Source organism: Cryptosporidium sp. chipmunk genotype I (assembly GCF_004936735.1).
Source record: "Cryptosporidium sp. chipmunk genotype I strain 37763 chromosome Unknown contig_10, whole genome shotgun sequence".
Taxonomy (NCBI): domain Eukaryota; phylum Apicomplexa; class Conoidasida; order Eucoccidiorida; family Cryptosporidiidae; genus Cryptosporidium; species Cryptosporidium sp. chipmunk genotype I.
This window is the reverse complement of record NW_027125596.1, coordinates 80,328-99,380: the sequence shown is the minus strand read 5'-3', so window position 1 is coordinate 99,380 and position 19,053 is coordinate 80,328. Positions and strand designations below refer to the sequence as shown.

At 34.1% G+C, this 19,053-nt stretch overlaps 7 protein-coding genes across 7 annotated transcripts; 5 read left to right on the top strand and 2 right to left on the bottom strand.

The window, feature by feature from the left end:
• Positions 1-325: 325 nt before the first annotated feature.
• Positions 326-10,777, top strand: ELE39_000321 (uncharacterized protein; the record flags this gene model as incomplete). The annotated part of the gene is made up of 1 exon (XM_067343345.1): positions 326-10,777. One exon carries the CDS (start codon positions 326-328, stop codon positions 10,775-10,777), a length of 10,452 nt encoding a protein of 3,483 aa, XP_067201279.1.
• Positions 10,778-11,038: 261 nt separating this feature from the next.
• Positions 11,039-11,656, top strand: ELE39_000319 (E3 SUMO- ligase NSE2-like; the record flags this gene model as incomplete). The annotated part of the gene is made up of 1 exon (XM_067343343.1): positions 11,039-11,656. The coding sequence occupies one exon, from the start codon at positions 11,039-11,041 to the stop codon at positions 11,654-11,656; it is 618 nt and encodes a 205-aa protein (XP_067201277.1).
• A 22-nt stretch (positions 11,657-11,678) lies between these two features.
• ELE39_000318 (APG10 Aut1p like like autophagocytosis involved in vacuolar transport) lies at positions 11,679-12,410 on the bottom strand (the record flags this gene model as incomplete). The annotated part of the gene is made up of 1 exon (XM_067343342.1): positions 11,679-12,410. One exon carries the CDS (start codon positions 12,408-12,410, stop codon positions 11,679-11,681), a length of 732 nt encoding a protein of 243 aa, XP_067201276.1.
• Positions 12,411-12,649: 239 nt separating this feature from the next.
• On the top strand, positions 12,650-15,289 carry ELE39_000317 (uncharacterized protein; the record flags this gene model as incomplete). Its single annotated transcript, XM_067343341.1, has 1 exon — positions 12,650-15,289. The coding sequence occupies one exon, from the start codon at positions 12,650-12,652 to the stop codon at positions 15,287-15,289; it is 2,640 nt and encodes an 879-aa protein (XP_067201275.1).
• A 420-nt stretch (positions 15,290-15,709) lies between these two features.
• Positions 15,710-17,047, top strand: ELE39_000316 (serine hydroxymethyltransferase; the record flags this gene model as incomplete). The annotated part of the gene is made up of 1 exon (XM_067343340.1): positions 15,710-17,047. The coding sequence occupies one exon, from the start codon at positions 15,710-15,712 to the stop codon at positions 17,045-17,047; it is 1,338 nt and encodes a 445-aa protein (XP_067201274.1).
• A 77-nt stretch (positions 17,048-17,124) lies between these two features.
• Positions 17,125-17,532, bottom strand: ELE39_000315 (uncharacterized protein; the record flags this gene model as incomplete). The annotated part of the gene is made up of 1 exon (XM_067343339.1): positions 17,125-17,532. The coding sequence occupies one exon, from the start codon at positions 17,530-17,532 to the stop codon at positions 17,125-17,127; it is 408 nt and encodes a 135-aa protein (XP_067201273.1).
• A 643-nt stretch (positions 17,533-18,175) lies between these two features.
• On the top strand, positions 18,176-19,015 carry ELE39_000314 (uncharacterized protein; the record flags this gene model as incomplete). Its single annotated transcript, XM_067343338.1, has 1 exon — positions 18,176-19,015. One exon carries the CDS (start codon positions 18,176-18,178, stop codon positions 19,013-19,015), a length of 840 nt encoding a protein of 279 aa, XP_067201272.1.
• Between the last annotated feature and the right edge of the window lie 38 nt (positions 19,016-19,053).

The window sequence follows — 19,053 nt, the reverse complement described above, 5'->3', positions numbered from 1 at the left end:
ATTATATGAAGTTTTAGCTTCTTTAATTTTTTAATAGTATTGCTATATCGTTAATTGTTCGTTTTTTTTAATTTTATTTTTACTTGCATGTATTCAAAGAAATTTTGAAGATTCAGGCGCCCAAATGTCAGCAAATTGTTAGAGGGGGGGAAAAAAAGAGAGAAGCGAATACAGACGAATCTAGAGAATTGATATTTCGAGTAGAGAATTTGGAAACACATATTAATGAATATTTGAAATATAAAATAATAGCTGAATACAAGGTTCTCGATTAAATTTGCTGTATTTGACGAGTGGAGAGTCAGTGCAAATTTGATTTATAGAGATGGATTCAGCGGAGATTTTGTTTTGTTTGTTGGACTCGTTGGATAATTGCGATTTAGTGACTGAGGCTTCTGTTTATTCAACTGTTGTGGACTTTGCAAAAAGTACTACAGCTTCATCAAATTGTGTGGGGTTGGTTTCGAATGCAATTACGTCTTTTCTACAAGTTAGCCACACTTCTGTAAATCACCAACTAAGTTTACTTAAACTTCTATCTTTGATAATTTCTAGCTACGCAATATCTGGAGATGCTGTTCTGAATAAGGCTGAGGGAGATGTGGAAGGGATTGGGATAATTAGTGCTACAAACTTCAGTATTAACAATGATATATCAGCGGAGGATGTTGAGTTTTTTGAGGGTCTCACCAGATTTGTCTTGAACGAATACATATTTTTGAAGAATAATGATCCAAGAAGAGTTGCGCTTCTACAGGTAATTGTTAGTTTGGTATTTCTAATTCCAGACAAGCTTGTTGAGATTCTTCTCATTATTGCTGAAGAGTCACGTACAAATTGTTCAAGCGGCGGAATATCTTCGGCTCTTGTTGCAATTTCTGCAATTTCTAAAGTTTTCCCCGAATTGGTTCGTAGAAAAGGCCATGATATAATAGTGGAGTTACTTTCACTTCTACACAAAGCTGCTAGTGGAGACTCAGGATCTAAGAACGCATCAGCCAATTTCATTTCTAAGGTAGAACTTGTTCGTTGTTTAGCAGATGTGGCAGACGCGCTTAGAAGTAGTAGCATGGAGAGGGCAGCGTTTGCTGGACTTATTGGAACAGCCTTTGATGCGCTCCTAAATGATTGGGTCCCGGCAATTCAGAAGGACAAAGAAGCTTTTTTTCTTTCATTTCCAACTTTGGAGACTCTTGGCCACCTTGCTCAGGTAATTGATGATGAGCAGTTAAAACAACATGCACCAAAGCTTCTATCTGTCTATCTTCAAATTCTGAATTCTTTATTGAGTAAAAAAAACAAATATTTTCCAACTTTTGTTGGAGTGTTTTCGGAACCTCTTAAAGAAAATAAGTGTGAAGATCTGTTACAAAACAACATTTATACTGTAAGATGGAGACAGTATTATGCAGTTGCAGCTTCAGCACTCACACCACTTTTGAACAGTAAATCTGAAACAATTGCAATATCACTGCATTATTCGATTCTTTCAGGGTTTAAACTTTTTTTAGATAGATGCCATTGTATCTTTAGCAGTGTGTTCCAGGATCAAGATACTATCAGCTCATTACTAAATGTACTTACTCAGTATTGCGCGATTTTCCATAGACTTTATGCACCTGCTATATTACCGGGCCACACTGCTTATACCGATACTTCAAATGAAGCAGTAATAATTGAAAAAGAGCTTTTTGAATCAAAAAATGGACTTAAATACCTTTGTTGGGATATACAAGCTATCAGAGAAATTATAACTACTCACTACGAACTCATTTTGTGCTGGAAGTCTCTAATTAAACAAGACAATACTCGCGAAGCAGTAATTAAATTTTTATTTGACAATATTGACATTAAGTCTGCGAATCGCCTTTCAACCATGTTCATATTAAGTAATGTTATTGAAGATATTCCGTTTGAAAAGGTTTATAAAATGGGAGAATCTGAAATCGCAGTCGCAGAAAACTCTAATTCACCTCTTGGATGTCTTATGTTCCGACTTGCCAGAACTACTCTTGAGCAAGGTTTGGATTATTCGATAGCATTTATATTGTGCAGAATAATTTGTGAATTGTCTCAACACGGATTTTTGCATATTGGTGCGACTTCAGAACATTCTATTGAAGATTTAGGAAAAGGGTCTGATTCAAAGACCGAGCAGAAAGTAAATGAATCAGAAAAACAAGAAGGCATTCAGTTAAAAAATAAAAGTGGTAATAAAGATATCTGGATTTCGCCGTCCCCTTCTTCAGCGGAGATGTTAACATACTTTCTGAGATTACTCGCAGTTCCTGAGCAAAAAGCTAAGAATGAGCACTTAAGACATTTACAAAGACAAAAGGCAGATTACTTAAAGACAATTCAGGGGTATGAAGGGACTCAAATTCCTGTGATCTACCCTCCGAGCCTTTGGGATCTTAGATGTAATGCACAGTTAATTCTGTCTGAGGAGTTGACGTCGTTAGTTCCAGATTTACTTTGGCCGTTATTAATTGATGCTGTTAATCACTTGAAGCTTGGTTCTGCTATGCCTACGGTTTGTGAATCACTATCTAAATCTTGTCAGAACCTTTATCAAAAAACAACGCCAGAAGTATTCATCAACGCATTTCAGTTTCAAAGCACAAAATACTTAACAGTTAGTGATCCATTCAAAATCTTTATTTGGCTTTGTATGTATGCACATGATCCTCATATTTATAATGGTGAACTTGCATATTGGTCCCTTCAGTGCCTTCAATGGATATCTCCCATGGTAGTTTCCACTCAAAGTTGTATTTGGGCTTGCATTCCTTCCCAAAGACTTCAATCACTAATAGAGATAGCTGACACAATAATATCTCCTGCCAAAGTTAAAGAGTCTCAAAATCGTCTCTCTGCTCAAACATTCTCAAATTCATTACAAGATACGAGTGGTTTAATTAACCTCTCATCAAAAATTGATATTGACTGTTGGTTTCCACTTGTTGATGAATGTATTTCTTATATTCTTTCAGGAATTTCCAGTGGTGGAGTTTCGTCCAGTCCATTAAATCAGGTTGAAAGACAGGACTTGGTAATAAAAAAGACAGATTCATTTATTGGAGAAGTTGAGAAGGGGCTTAGTTCTGGAATTAAGAGCTCTGATGTTGTTGCCGATACTTTAACCAACTTAATTTTGGCTTTGTTTTCTGCCTGCAAAGATATTAGGTCCGACAAATTACAAAAAAGTTCTGAAACTCCCACAGAACTTCAGAGAGCAGGAATGTATTCTCTATTAGGACTTTTGTTAAGGGAAATTAGTTCACATGAATCTTCAGATTCTGATAAGCTAGAGAAAAAAAACTTAAATTTCCTGAGAGGAATTCTTATTTCAAATATTCTTGATGGACTGCTAACTCCTGATATTATTAATTCAAGTGAATCTAATGTGCCTAACGTTGCTGCTGCATCTGGAGGGAGTTCAGTAGGCTCACATGGGAGAAGTAGTGGAGAATTAAGCAAGGATTTGTTAAGTTCAAATGAAATTCAAGTAGTTAAAGATCTTTCTAAGCGGTTTACTGATCTTCAACATTTCTTCCATGCTATTGGAATAAACTCAATTGTATTACAAAGAAGCTGCGGTAGAAGTATAGGGTATGCAAGTAGCCACCAGAACCATTTTGTTCATATATCTGAGTATCTTTTGGACTTGATTAGGTCAGATGCGGCAAACAAACGCTCTGGAGCATTTAGCTTTTTCGGAAAATCATTGGCAGTTGTACAAGCAGAACAGCTCAGATCGACACTAATCATTTCACTGGGTCATTCTATTGGAGAAGTGCCTATCCCATTATTTAATTCTGCCACAGAAACAGTCAGAAAAATTCTTCAAGTACTTGAAACTGCTGTGAAGGAGGAGAAGGAACTACAACTTCAATGTTCCACATTGAAAGCAATCCAAATAGCTTTTCAGGCACTATCCTCTTCTGAGAGTAATCCAGAACTTACTTTGTCATCCAGAATAAATTCGGTTCTTAGCAGATTCCATTCGGGAGAGGGAAGTGCCAAAATCAAAAAGGGTGTTTATGGTCTTGATCGTGGAGATATTTCCTTAGAACTATTCAGTTCTTTTAGAGATCGTATATTCCCATATTTACTCACTATTATAGTATTTTCGGCAAGTATCGAACTCCCACCTGCTCCTTTAAACTCCATGTTACTACTCAAAGCTGCCTCTGGAATGCCATATAGTACATCTAGTTCAATTTCTTCTCAAAGGATTCATACGGACCCTTCTGGTTCTTATATTAGAAGTATGGTGAAGTATAGAGATATTTCCATAGGTAGCTTTGAAAGTCTTGAGTACTCCCATGAAGATTTGGGAGTTATAAGCACAACAATAAATGATTATGATACAACTTGTGGGGAAATTTCATCCTCGGTAAAGCTGGGACGTGGCTCCAGTCAATATTCAGAGAGTGAGGATGCAAAGTTTGGTCCTTTTAATTTAACTCTTTCTGTTTTATCTGTTCTGAGTGAAAACCCACACATGAATTCTGACTCTGCAAATTCCAATTTTTCGGAAGCATTCTACACAACTTTAGATATGTCCTCTAATCTAAGCAGTACTATATCTGCAAACCCTGCTTTAAAGGATTTAATTTCAAACCTCAGTTATATGAAAAATAAAAATAGCTTGGGTATTAACAAGAACAGTTCTTTTGGAAATAGTTTTACTTCTATTGAAATTTCTCCAGGTGGGGCTAGTAGAGGGTTGACCGGATATCGCTACAACGGAGTTCAGAAGTGCAGTTCTATGCCAAAAGGTTCTTTTGATGGAAATAGAAGACTTTCTGATACATTCAGACAACCTAACTCTTTTTCTGGTGGCAACTCTACTGAAATAAATGGATTTACTTCTTTAGATTCAAAGATTAATTCGAATGTATCATCTTCAGTTCAACAACTTTCCGGAACAAGCACTTTTTCCAATGGTCTTGGAACTTCGGGCCAGACTAAAAACCTGAATAATATTAACCTTAATGCATCAATTAATAACTCAGCTACTGTGAATCCTAACATAGGTCCTGTAAACGTAACTTGTTCCGGAAATAACTCAAGTGCCAATACAACAAGCGTAAATACAACTGGAAATACTGTAACCAATACTAGTGGGGGACTAATCTCTAGTTCTGGTAATTTATCAAATAGTAACAATTCCACTACTGGAAATACCAACAATTCAGCAAATTCTGTTGTCTTTAATAAGCTTTTGCTTGATGCACTGGATGCTTCTATATCACTAATATCATTCCCTTCTCCGCTTTTGCCACAACATATTCCTTTGGTTCTTAGCTCTTGTCTAACTATTTTAGTAACTGTATCTTCGAGGATTCAGTTCAGATGTCTAACATGGGAGGATTTCTCGATATTTTACAATAGGAATATTGAGACGTTCAGTCTACCAGCTCCCTCATTGAATATTATTGACGGTGGATTTAGATTGGAGGAGATGATGAATATTATTGAAGACTCTTCTGTCCCATCTAGTAACTCTGAGGTTTCAGTATTTAAAATACTTGAATCTCTTGATAGACTGTATCTAAGCATATATAAGTCTCATATGCCTTCTTGGGCAGGATTAACTCATCTTCTTGAGGGTTTGCTTGGACTTGCAGCAACATCAACTTCTTCGGTATTAAGGTGCATCTGCATCCATGTTGTATATTGCTTATTATCTGAGGCTCCTCTTGTGGAAATCTTCCAGCAATCCAAAATCACCCAAAAGCCTGAAAGTAATGATTCTAACTTGATTAACAATAAAAACTTTGAAGGAATTCCACCAAAAGGAACATGGATTTCATGGATGCATTGTATCGCCTTGGTTTTGGGTAGGACATGTGACTCCTGTCTTTATGTTCGTCTAATAGCGTTTGAATGTATCAAAGAGTGTATGAAGAGGTGCGTTTGGACTCAGAAGATTGATTTGTCGCAGATAATTGCTATTGATTTTGGAGATGATAATTTGAAGTATTCCAATAACATGCTGTCTTGGGCTTCATTTTCTAGTAGCTTGGAGGCTGAGTCTGAAAGTGACCGAAATGGAATTCGTAGTGAAATTCCAGGTGACGAACAAAAAATTATATCAGATATCCAATCTCTGATTCTTCCACCCACTTATTTGAACTTGTTGTATAATCTGGCGAGCTGCATTCCAGCCTACTGTTTAAGACCATTATGCCAACACATCCTTCCATCATTCCACGATGCGGATAGAATTACTGCTCATTCCAGCGTAGAGACAGTCAGAGTTCTTTTTTCAATAAATAAGAATATTTTAGAGAGTGAGTCATTTGCTTGCAAGATTGTCTCATCTTTATTCGAAGAAATATTAGCAATTAGAGATTCTGAACTCCAGCACTTTGTCTATTTGCTCATCAGAAATGTTGTTTCTTTCAGATTCCAGGCAGCAATATCAGAAATATTTAGAAAATGTATTCAGCCTCAGAAGTATATTAATCATTTTGTTGCTAATGATTCTTTCGGTGGCGATTTCATTGAGAATATCGTGATAAATAGTGGTGGAGGTCTCAATAGCGAATGGACAGCAGTTGACATCCCATCAGAAAGTGGAAAAGCTATTACAAATAATGTACAAGGCTCTGAGAACTCGAAACTGGAAAGGGGACTAAAAAACATGATAAATGTAATTTGTGTAGTGGATCCTATTTACTCAAAGGCCATTTCGTATATTGGTAAGGACAAATCCCTCCTGTTAGAATCTTTCCGATATCTTACTGATGTACTAAATAATACTGATCAGAAGTACTTGGATATAGTTGAAATGAATGAGAGATTATGCATTAAGATTCTTTCTTCGAATATTAACCTTTCAAGTACTAACACTAGTAGTCAGGTTCCAATTAATACTTCAATGTCTCCTACACATAATTCTGTTGCAAATCTTATTGGAACTGGAATAGTAGTTGGGGGTACGTTTTCTATGGGCATTGCTGCTACTGCAGGCGGTCGTCCTTCGGGAGGTTCCTTCTCTTTGGTAAATAAGTCTTCCTTTTCATTCCCATTTTCGATATTTTCAATATTATCTAGTGAACATATTAATGTTCGCTCAAGTACTCTTGCTTTGGATATCCTTCTTCAGACAAATGACTCAGCAATTAAAATTCTTGCAAAGCGACATTTTCCAGAGCTTATTTCAACCATTCTTTTGAGATGCTGTTCAACACTGGGATACATAAATATGGGAGCTCTAGAAAGCAGCAACGCTTTGAGATCATTGTTTCTTGCTTTGCACGATTCAGATGCAATTCTAACATTTTTCGACGCAAACCAACTTAAGCTATCATTAATAAAGCCAAGTGAATTTGACTACGCTGTTACAAAGATTTTGTGTTATTTATTCATTCATAATCCAAAAATCACAACCTCTATAATCTCTTTTATTAGGCCCTTCTTAAAAAGGGTGAATTCTATTTATAGCATGAGTGCGTTAATTTTACTTGCGCCGACTCCGTTGGGTATTTACTATAATTATTGTATGAAATACCCCAAGTCTTATGATAAAGCTATTGAAGAGTCGAGCTTAGAAACCAACATTTCTTCTGACGAGAATAATCTAGACAATATTTATAGTTTGGAGTTCTTAGATTGCATTTTGAATATTATCAAGATCTCAAATAACCCATATTCAAAAAAGAGTGGATTTATATTTTTCCAATGGTACTTTTGGTATTGCTTGGAGTCAAGGAGATGCCCGAACAAAGAATTTCTGCTCAAGTTTGTAAATGTTTGCTTCACAAATGTGATAGGAAACTCGCTGATAAGAAGCGAAATAAATAAAACTACTAGGGGGAATCTGAATCCAAAAGGTTTTCGATTGAGAGAAAAGAATTGCAAAGAATTTAACGAAGATAGAGCGGAATTTAATGGCTCTAAAGATTTCGATACTTCCGAGGAATATAAATCTAGAAATGGAACTGATGATGAAGATGTTGGGAATTTGAGAAGCATAATTAAGCGAGGTATCAGTGAAAATGAAGAAGAAAATTCAGATGAATCAATTCATAAGAATACTGATGAAGATGATTCTCTATCAAATTCATTTACGGACTTGAGCGGAGGAGATAGCTCAAGTGAAATTGCTCCGGAAGATTTGGGAGGAAGAGAATCGAGTTTGAATAAATTAGATTTAGTAGAGACTCCGATTAGTTCAAAGAATAGATTGTTGGTTGTGGATTATTTGAAGGAGTGCCTTGTTTGTCTTAGATACTTGGTTTGCTTAATTTCAAAAATCAATACAGGGGTCTCTCTTCAGTTTGTTCCAGAGCACCCTACGATATATCTTAACTATGATCAAGAGAAAAGAGTTCCAACAGGTTCTGAAGAAGGGGATTCTTTTTACTTAGAGTTTATTGAAATGCTGTTTTTGTCTCAAGGAGAACCTTATAGTGGCCATGTACAAGTTGAAAGCTTCCAAACTGCTGTATTTGAATCTGAAGACCTATCTAAAGCTCTGACATGGAAAAACAAAATTCCGGATATATTTGTCGATTTCATTACAAATAGCGACATAGATGTGAATGTAACTAGCCAAAAAATGTACCTATTATTAGATATTTTGATTTTAATAAAACAGAATTTGGAGGAAAGGAAACCATGTTTAGAAGAAATTGAACAATTAAGATCTAGCATAAAAAAGCTTCTAGTTCCTCTCCTGGTTAGGTTAGAAGGACCAACTCTAGAGCTGAGTAGGTCAGTATGGAGGGCAGTGCAACTCATTTTGTCGATAATTTTGGATGAAAATGAATGGTCAAAAGTTGTTAATGAAATTCATAGGAAGATGATTCTTGATGATCTGATCGTTCAGAACTCTTCTTCGCTCTCCTTAATCGGATATCAAAATTCGATAGGCTCTCCACTTTCTACAAACTTGAGCCCCACGTCAATGAGCAAGGTTAGGATCTCGAGGTGCTTTTCTGGAATAAATACAGAAAAGTTAACTAGCAGTGACTCGTTGAGAAGAATTGATAGCAGGAAACAAACTGATGAGAGGTCAAAATTAGAGAATATCCAGGTAATTAATGTTGATAGTATTGCTCTTTCATATGAGTTATTTGGAGACAAGATGTATCAATATATTTTACCAAGTAAATATAGTAAGATCTCCAAGACAATAATAAAAGATGGAGTTAATACAATAATGGACTTATTCCATAACGGAGGCACTAATTCAAATTTAAGTAGTGAAATCAATTCTTCAAACAAGTTTATCCAGATTAAGTATTCAGGGGAATGCGAAGTGATGAATAAATACTTGTTGCCGATTCTGAATCCAGTTGAAACAAATAGTTATCAGCAATTTTTGAATTGTATAATTCCTTTCATTATTTGTTCAGAGATTTTGAGGGGTGGGTCCTTGAAATTGAAACCAGAATACCAAAGGTCTGATCAAAATTTCAGAAGGGGAAGTAGCAAAGACATGAATGTTTCTGGTATGGAACACCGTGCTGGGAGTGAAAAAGATGTCGCAGCATTTGGGACAAGGTTAAGCAAGTTAAATCTCAGGGAATTAGGAAGAAAAATAGATGATTGCCATATGTATTTAAATATTTGCCGTTACTATTTCCCAAGGGAAGTTTGGGAAATAACGGAAACAGCTTTTTCAACAATCCCAAAGGAGCTGGATAGAATTAGAAAGGAGGCAGAAACTCAGCACTTGCTCTTTAATCGAAATATTTTCGGTGAAATGGTAAATGATAACTTTGACTCAAATGATGGGCTCGGAATTTTGGGACAAAAAAGCTTCCTAAACAAAGATTTGAACACTACAGATTTAAACTCTTCGCCATACTCCGATTCAAAAAGTAACCGTTTTTCATTTAGTAACTACTCTCCAAATTCTGGGATGATTTCAATCCCCAGTTTTGCTAAGACGGCTTTATCTAGATTTAATATTCTTTGGAACACTAATAAGTCCTTGGGAGCTATAAAAGAAGACTCTGATAGGCCCGAGCAAGTTCTAAAGATTTTAGATTTGACAACAGAACCAGAACTATCAAAAGAAAGAACAGACAAGAATTATTCAAGTAAAAAGAAACCAGGAAATAACTTATTTAGTTCAAGTTCTTTGAATGCTCTTGAAGAACTTGAATCTAGCAAAGTGGGTAATTCTGGTTATGAAAAAATGGATATTAACTCCTCTAATGAGTTTCTCTCGGAAGATACGACTGAAAATACAGTAAAAGACTCGAATTCCCCAGTTTCTTCAAAGTTCATTCCAAAAGATAACAAGTTGCCTGAAACTTTGGAGCAGCAAATAAACATAAAGAAGATGGAGTTAATTTCTGAATACATAAAGTATCCTAGTATTTTTAAGAGTCTAGAGAAGTACAGAGAGGATGATGAAGAAATGAAGGCAGTGATCGAAGGAATTTCTGCTATTTTAGCTTCTACTTTTATCAAATACATTTCTACTGAACTATTTCAACATTTATACACATCTGAAGTGTTCATGCTTATCGCATGCAAAGAAATTTCTAACTTTGATGTTATTTCAGGCACAAGCTCTAGCATGGATTCTGATTTTCATCTGGAAGACCACTTAAGCGAAGCGCAACTATCTAACTGCTTGGATAATGAAGAGCTAATGGTAACCATTGATAAGTTACTTTCATTAGAATCGTTAGTTGCTGCTATATGCAAGCAAATATCAACTTTTGTGGCTCAATCACAATCTCCAAGCAGACACCGCTTTGCGAAGGCCCTGGCAAATTTAGTCTATATTTCGTTTAAGCCTTGAAAAGTATCAACAAACAATGGCTTAATTAATTTGAAATCAATAGAAAATACTCATGTTTATTAGTTTTTATTTTAATTTTATGTTTAAAAATACCCATTAATATTTTATTTAATATTCTTGCATGTAACATGCATACCGGTATGTGAGACGTAATAAAACGTGGTAATGCCGGTAATTTTGGAGATTATACTAAGAAAAATGTTTTTGCGTGTGAACATAAAATTAAAAATTACGTTACACAAATGAAATTTCAGGAAAAAAATGGACGATATTCTTAGAAATTATTTGAATAATTTGAATGAGCTTTCAATAAAGTACGATTCACTATCAGAAAAATATAAATTGGGTGAGAACTTGAATCTAGATGAGAGAAAAAAATTATATGAGTTGTTTGTAAGTTTTGAAGAAATGAAGCTATGGAGCAAAAGTGTTTTGTATGGAGAAAACGACCAGCAATATGTAAAATTTAGGTCTCAGAATGAAGAGCTTGAGTATTTTAAGGAAATGTTGATGGCACGTTTAGAGCTCACAAGTGATACACGGCAAAAAAATAAAGAAAAAGATCAGGTTTCTGTAGTGTCAAGAAAAGTTCTTCCTAAAGTATGCTGTTTGACTAGGGAAGTTTTTAAAGATCCTGTATCACATAGATACGAAACATCAGAAAAGATCGAGAATATGTGCAAAAATCATATTTACGAGAAGGAAGCCCTTCTTAAATATTTGGGTAATAGCAAAAAAAAAATCTGTCCAATTGTAGGATGCAACTTTTTGGTTGTCAAAAAATTATTAAAAAGAGACAGAGAAGTTCTTGACCAGATTCAAAGTGGTTCTATAATTAAGTCAGAGGTTCAAGAAGGTATACAAAATTTATTAGACTAAAAAATAATTTAAGTTTCAAGGATTATATTGTGTCAAACTTAATATCAATATCTATTGTATTATCTAACTCAATGGACGGAATAACAGTAGTGATAAATTTCAGCAGTATAACTATAGAAAGGTGTGGTGGATGATTCTTAGCCATCTTTTTAAGCAAACTAGAGTGGTTACAAGGGTGAATAGAAACACATAATATTCCCGTAAATGGATGGGGGTCTAATGTAATTGTTTTAGTTGCGTACTCGTTAATGATATCTTCAACCATTTCTTCAGTACTCAGAGGATATCCATCTTTATTATATCCAAAAAGCCATATTCTTGGGGTTTGAAAGAATTTGTCATATGTTACACTTATGTCGTAATATCTGACATCGTCGTTAGTACTTGAATTATTAAGTTTTTCTTCATTTTTGTTTGTGGGGAAAGCCCATTCGTTTCCTTGATCATCTGATTCACCATCCGAGCTATTTTTTGAAATACAAAGTTTAGAAGAGTTGAGTCTTTTTCTACAAGGTATATTGTCTATATGTAAATACTGCTTGTTCTTAGGAAGCCATCGCACCAAATACTCTTCAGAAGCACCTCTCCAAAACCAGTTTGGGAATTGAAGAATTAAATAATCTCCAGAATCAACAAATTCTTTAGGAGTTAGGAATCCATCAGATTCAAATTTGGAGTTGGAATTGTCAATAGGGATAAAATTCCCTATAACACTTCTGAATTGGTCTGCTAATCTATGCTTAATGGATTGCATTAATAAGCAACATAAATCAATTTCTTAGGCTATTATCAATCTTTTAAATGTTTATTTTTGATATTCCTTTCAATTTTATTAACCTTTTGTAAGTTCCCCCATATTTCATGTAATATACGTATGCTAATTTTTTTTACCGGTATAAACAATTTTCAAAATATATTCTGTTTTAGATGAATTTAACTCGCAGTAAATATTCTTCCTTGTTGTTTTAATGGTTTTTCTTGGGAGAAAACAATATGTTAAGACTTGAGGAAACTAAATTTAGTGGTTCATCACTTGGTAGCGGCTCGTTTTCGGACAATTCATTGGTAAGACCGTACTCTAGGTATTCTCAGTCCGGGGCATATATCGTCACATTAAAAAAATATCCAGAGTTGTCAAAAGAGCATTATTTGGAAATATACGATTTTATTAATGGCTATTCACATATTAAAACCTTTAAAAATGGCATAAAGTCTGTTAGGAATATAATTCTTGTACGCAATCAAAATATTAAAAAAGATGAAAGTTCCAGCAAAGAAATAAATTATGGAGATCTAATCATCATAGAGAACAAAGATGGAGGGGTTGAGATTTATTGTCTCTCTAGTGGGAAAAGTCTTCTATTTGATTGCATGGTTCTTGCGGGAAGATCGATTAAAAGAGTATGTGCTTTGAAGGTAAGCAAGGTTATATTAATCGTCTCAGTAATGACTGATTCAGAAATATTCTTGTTTTCAAACTTTCAATACAGCTCTTTCGAGGTTATATGCCAAATAAGTGAATCTCAAAATTCATTTGAAGGCCGAATAAACGATGATGAAGACTTTAAATTAAGTTATTACAAACAGGTAACACCTGATTTTGACGGGGAGTTAGGAGAATGTTGTGTTACATCACTAGGAAGATTCTACTTTTCATGCTCTAATGAAATTTTCAAACTAGAGTTTCCACAAGGAGAGAAAGAACGAAGCTCTGATTTTCAATTAAAACAGGTATACCTATTAGATATTGATGGCAAACAAAGCAAAAAATCCCTTAATTTCTCAATAAACAACTTGATTTCTTATGAGATGTCGGTTAATGGAGATCAATTCGAGTTGATATATATAATATACGATGATGAAAAGCACTTTGGTTTGAAGAACTTATCTTTGCTAAAAGTCAAGATTGATTCTAGGGTTTGCGAATATCATTTTGATAAATTGTCAACAATAGGAACTGCTGGTAAATGTTGTCACATTCTTTCATGCAAAGCATTTGAGAATGGGCAGTTAGGGATCATTTGGGAATCAAATGGTCAAATTTATGTGAATGTTTTTAATCGTTTTTTCAATGGATTTCAAAAGTCTTCTTTGAACTATAGTAGTCATTTAAATGGTAATGGTTACGGTAAAAAGCTTGCTAATAGGACTAATTATAGAGATTTAGCATCTTTACTTTATGGAGACGCTCCTTTGATTTACATTGACGAATCTGATTTCAGCTCTTCAAACCAAAGAACTAATGAGATTCTGAAAGTTCACAGTAGAATATTTTCGGATTCACTTAAAGTAAGAGATATTGAGAAGGAAGAACAGCTGATCAAAAACATTGTGGAATCAGTGTTTTTGAGTAAAGACGGCTGTTTTAAAACTGGACTAAAGTGTAGAAAAGAAAGCGATTCGGTTTCAAATAACTTCCCTCTGAGAAATATGGACCAATTCATCTTTTTTGGCCTCCCATTGTTTTTCGCACCAGTTCTTGGGATTAAACCTAACGATAATATTACAAATTTGCCAGGTGACTGGTATAGCTGTATGTCTTTTGTAATTAATACATTTACTTGTGACTCCAATGGAGACCAAAGCATTGTTAGAGTAACTTACACTTGTTGGTACGAAGGAATATTTAATTATCTTAGTAATAATTTACAATCAATTTTGAAGACTCCTCAAATGCACCTTCATGTATTAAAGAAACTCACTTTATTGCTTCCAGAATCAAAATCTACGAAGCCTACTTCTCTTTGGATTGCATTGAATTCGATTAAGACTCCCCAGGATTTCCAGAATTTGGATAAAAATGATATAAGTTTATTTTTCAACATTATTGATATTTATACTAAAAATGGTATCGAAAAACAGTTGTTTGAATTCGCTACAAACAACTTGACTAACTTTTCAAATGTATTGTATTCATGGTCTATTCATCAGTCATTGGAGGTTATTTCTCTTCTTAAAGGAGTGATTAAGAAAAGTAAGTCTGACTCGTACAAGAAAATTTTTAGATTTAAAGAGAATAATGAATGTTTAGAAATTCTACTTGGTTTGTCATTTCTTTGCAATGATATGAAGTTACTTTCAGCCTTTGTTTCGAGCAACATTAGGCCGATGAAATCTGCACTAAACATTATAGAGTTTGTATTAGATGATAATGGAAATCCAAGTGAAGAAGCAAATGAAAGCTTATCCAGTTTTAGAGGTCTGATTTACTCTTTACTGGAATGGAGAAGCATTTTTGGACTTTTTTGTTCTTTTAAATCTTTCATTGAGTCGCACAAATTTCAAGACGAACAAGATGGTTTTCATTTCCCAACTTCTGGCCTTATTAACCTTTCAATTGAGAACATTAATGAACTTTCTGTTTTTGATCAAGCAATTCCGGAAGAGACCTTAAACGATAACAGTTTTACTTGGGAAAATCTTTTGAGTCTTTCATTATTACTCGAAGCTTTTATATCTGGTAAATTCCGTCAAAGAAATACGTTCTACAGTTCGTACAACAACCAATTAAACTTGGTTTCTAAGTTGGATGTATTTCTAACCGGTTTATTCCCAATTCGAAATTCTTGCCACATTTTTTCGAGATTAGCTTCAAATTCTATTAATAACCATGATTTCATTGATTTCTATTAGTTTAAAACGCAATGGATAGTTTTTCTAGTGCTTGATTGATTATGTTAATTTTAGTGTAATACTTTTATCCTCAATAGATTAGTACAATAATAGTTTTCCTAAGCATCTAAGAGCAAATATATATCCTATAAATCACAGCAGTTTCAAAGAAAATTATTTCTATAAAAATACGTAAATTTACAAGTGAGGATTCATTTAATGATTTACTAATAAATTGCCCACACATGGCGCATGTACTTTTTTTTGAAACAAATATTTTAATAAAAATTTCACAAATAGCCAGAAAAAAGAACAAAGCTACAATTGCTATTATATATTTTTTAAAATAAACATATCTAAAAGGCAACAAAGACAGTAAAGATTGAGGAATACCAAGTTCGTGTGATACATAGCAGAAATTAAAAGTCACTCGATTAAGAAATGGTGTTTTTACAGGAAAAATCACTAAAAGAGTTGGATCCCATTATGTATGAGCTAATAAATGAGGAGCATGATAGACAGATTAACGGACTAGAAATGATAGCATCCGAGAATTTTGTCTCAAAGGGAGTCTTGGAAAGTTTGTCAAGTACATTCTCAATGTTTAATAATGATAGAAAAATGGAATTGAATTCAGAACCTGTACAAGAACTATTAGAGCTTACAAACAAAAGAGCCTTAACGGCATATGGATTAGATCCTGAAGTCTGGGGTGCAAACGTGAAACCACATAGTGGTTCCCCTGCAAATTTTGCATTGCTAAATGCAGTATTAAAGCCCAATGATAGAATAATGGGGCTGTCATTACAACATGGTGGCCACCTAACTCATGGACACTATACAAATTTGAGGAGAGTTAATTGCTCATCTCACTATTTTGAGTCACTCCCCTATGTAACCGATTTAGAGGGAGTTATAGATTACGATAAGTTGGAAGAGAACGCGATATTATATAGACCAAAGATGATAATAGCGGGAGCAAGTGGGTATCCTAGAAAAATAGACTTTAAGAAGTTCAGGAGCATTTGCGACAAAGTGAAGGCCTATCTGATGGTGGATATCGCTCACTACTCTGGCCTGATAGTTGCAGGAAAATATCCTTCACCCAAGGATTATGCGGATTTCATTACTACAACATCTCACAAAACATTGAGAGGACCAAGGTCAGCAATTATATTCTACAGGAAGGAAATAGAGCCCAAGCTCAGAGTTAAGATTGATGAATCAGTTTCTAACGAAATCCAGTCTAGCATTCATTATAACCAAGTTGCAGCCCTTTGTTTCCAATTGAAACAAGTAGTTTCTGATTCTTGGGTTAGATATGCTGGTAAAGTGCTGGAAAACTCTCAATTGCTTTGTCAATTACTTGCTGAATCTGGATTAAACATTCTTACAAACGGTTCTGACTCTCACAAAGTTCTATTGGACACTAGATCATTAAATATTTCCGGAGCTAAGGCCGAGAAAGCATTAGAAGCATGTGGAATTTCAACTAGTAGAAGTTCTTTACCTTGCGACGGCAGAACAATGAACTGTAGTGGTGTCAGACTTGGAACTGCTGCCCTAACAAGCAGAGGAATGGAGTTGGATGATTTCAAATTCGTCTCTAAGGTGATTACAGAGGTTTTAACTGCCGCTCGAGATATTCAAAAGGATGGAGAGACTCTTGCAGAGTTTGTTTCCAATATTAGGGCCTCTCCAACAATAGAAAATATCAGGCAAACAGTGAGGAGGTTTGCATCATCGTTTGAGTTTGTTTCTATTGTGGATAAGTATTAGTATGATAGTTTTATTGTTTGTGCGGTTTTGTTAATTTCTGTATTTTGAGTTTAGCTTTCATTTTTTTTTTTTCATGTCTAGAGAAAATCTGATATATTCATGCTTCCCGGCGAATTTGTGGGACTTTGTAGGTCGATATTTGCTCGTGTTTCAAACAAGGGAGAATCATTGCTGGAGTTGATCTCGCTGCTTGACAGTGACATCTGATCAATCTCCATGTTTTCTTCGTCAATATTATCACTTTTGGACAAGCTTTTAATTATTGCTAACGAACAAGATGGAAATGAATTCAATATTTCTATCTTTTCTTGATTAACTTCTTTAATCAACTTATTAATTTCCTCGATCTGCTGATTAACGTTTTTCTTCATAAAATCGTTGTCAAGTTCATAATCACTAAGTAAATCTGATAAGATATCATCATTCTTCACCTTTTCGTTTTCCTTATCAACATCGTAGTCATCTATTATTTCCCAATTCTGCATTATTCAAGAGAGATAATATCAATCTTCAAGTTTGAGGTTTTTTGCCAAATATAGACATCGATGTAAATTAGCTCGCTCTATTTGTTCTTTCTATGCTTCAAAATAAGAAATTGGCTTTAATCTTATTTTCACCAGTAGATTTTGTTTTTTCTACAATTTTACTTTCTGTTCCCACAAAAGGCGCAAATTCAATGCAGGCTTATTATTCTTGGAAAATATGGATAAGAAAAAAACAAGAATCAGCATAAGGTATTCAAAATATCTTGTAATATCAAGAACCAAAATGCTCTCTGAATAATAGCGACTATTTTATTTTTCAACTTTTAAGTAAAGCGCTTATAGAAATAGTGGCGCCAAATAATTTTAATTTAAGCTCGCAAAATTAATCTGTACCTCACAAAATACATGGATAACCAGTGAGAGTCAGAAAAGTTTGAATCTGATTAAGTTAAATAAGTTATTAAAGTTTATTCTTTAGAATTCCTTTGGGCTATTCTGTGTTTACTGAAACCTGATATTCAGAATTAGGGAGTTTAACTGTTTAGGCTGATAGTTATATTGTTCAAATTTAATTAACAAGAAATAAAATGCAAACAATTCTGAGTAATTAATATAGGAACTACTCTAAAGTCTTGGTTGTGAAATGAATTATGGTAATTGCTTGTCAATGAATAGTGACTTTGAACATTTAAAAAGTACTCTAATTAATGAAGGAATGGACGAAATAGTCTGCAAATGTTTTAACCAGGTTAAGGAAAATATAGATTATTTGAAGGAATTAAGCTTTGGAGAAAATGTTAACTCAATAAACAATGATAGCTGTTTTGTAGAGAGAAATTTCAAAATTAAAGAAACTCAACATCTTTTCAAGTATTGCATTATGCTATTGGAAAAGGAAAGCAATATGAATCCTCATTATAAGCTATTATTAGAGAATCTATTGTTTCATTTTCAAAATATTTTCTCCCCAGAAAAATGCGAACTTGATGCTATTTTAAGAAGTCAATTAGAGAAAAATTCGTTCTCAAATACTTCTTCTTATGTTTCTTCTATTTCTTCTTTCATCCCCAACTCCCAATATATGCCTTTGCCAGATTTTGAAGAGTTGGAGAAGCAACTTTTATATGAACAAAACCAAGGTAAGTTGCGTTATTCCATAAGGAAATTTTGGTTGATTTTTACTCATTTATTTCCCGATACTAACCAATTATTTTTACTGGTAGAGTTAATTAAAATAAAGGAATCTACAAAAGAGCTGATGAATATTCAGAACATTCTATTCAATGAGATTGCTGGTAAGCAAGTTACTATTGATGCAATTCAAGATGAAATCAAGAATACAACAATTAATACAGACAATTTTCACCTATTACATGAGATTAATGTAACTTCTGAAAGAGATCGAAGAAAAAGAGCGACTAGGATAGTTCTTTATTTAATAGCTTTTCTAATATTAGCAATCATGTTTAGAATTATTTTCTAATCATATTAATTAAGCCTAAAAGGTTTCTCTTGCAAAAT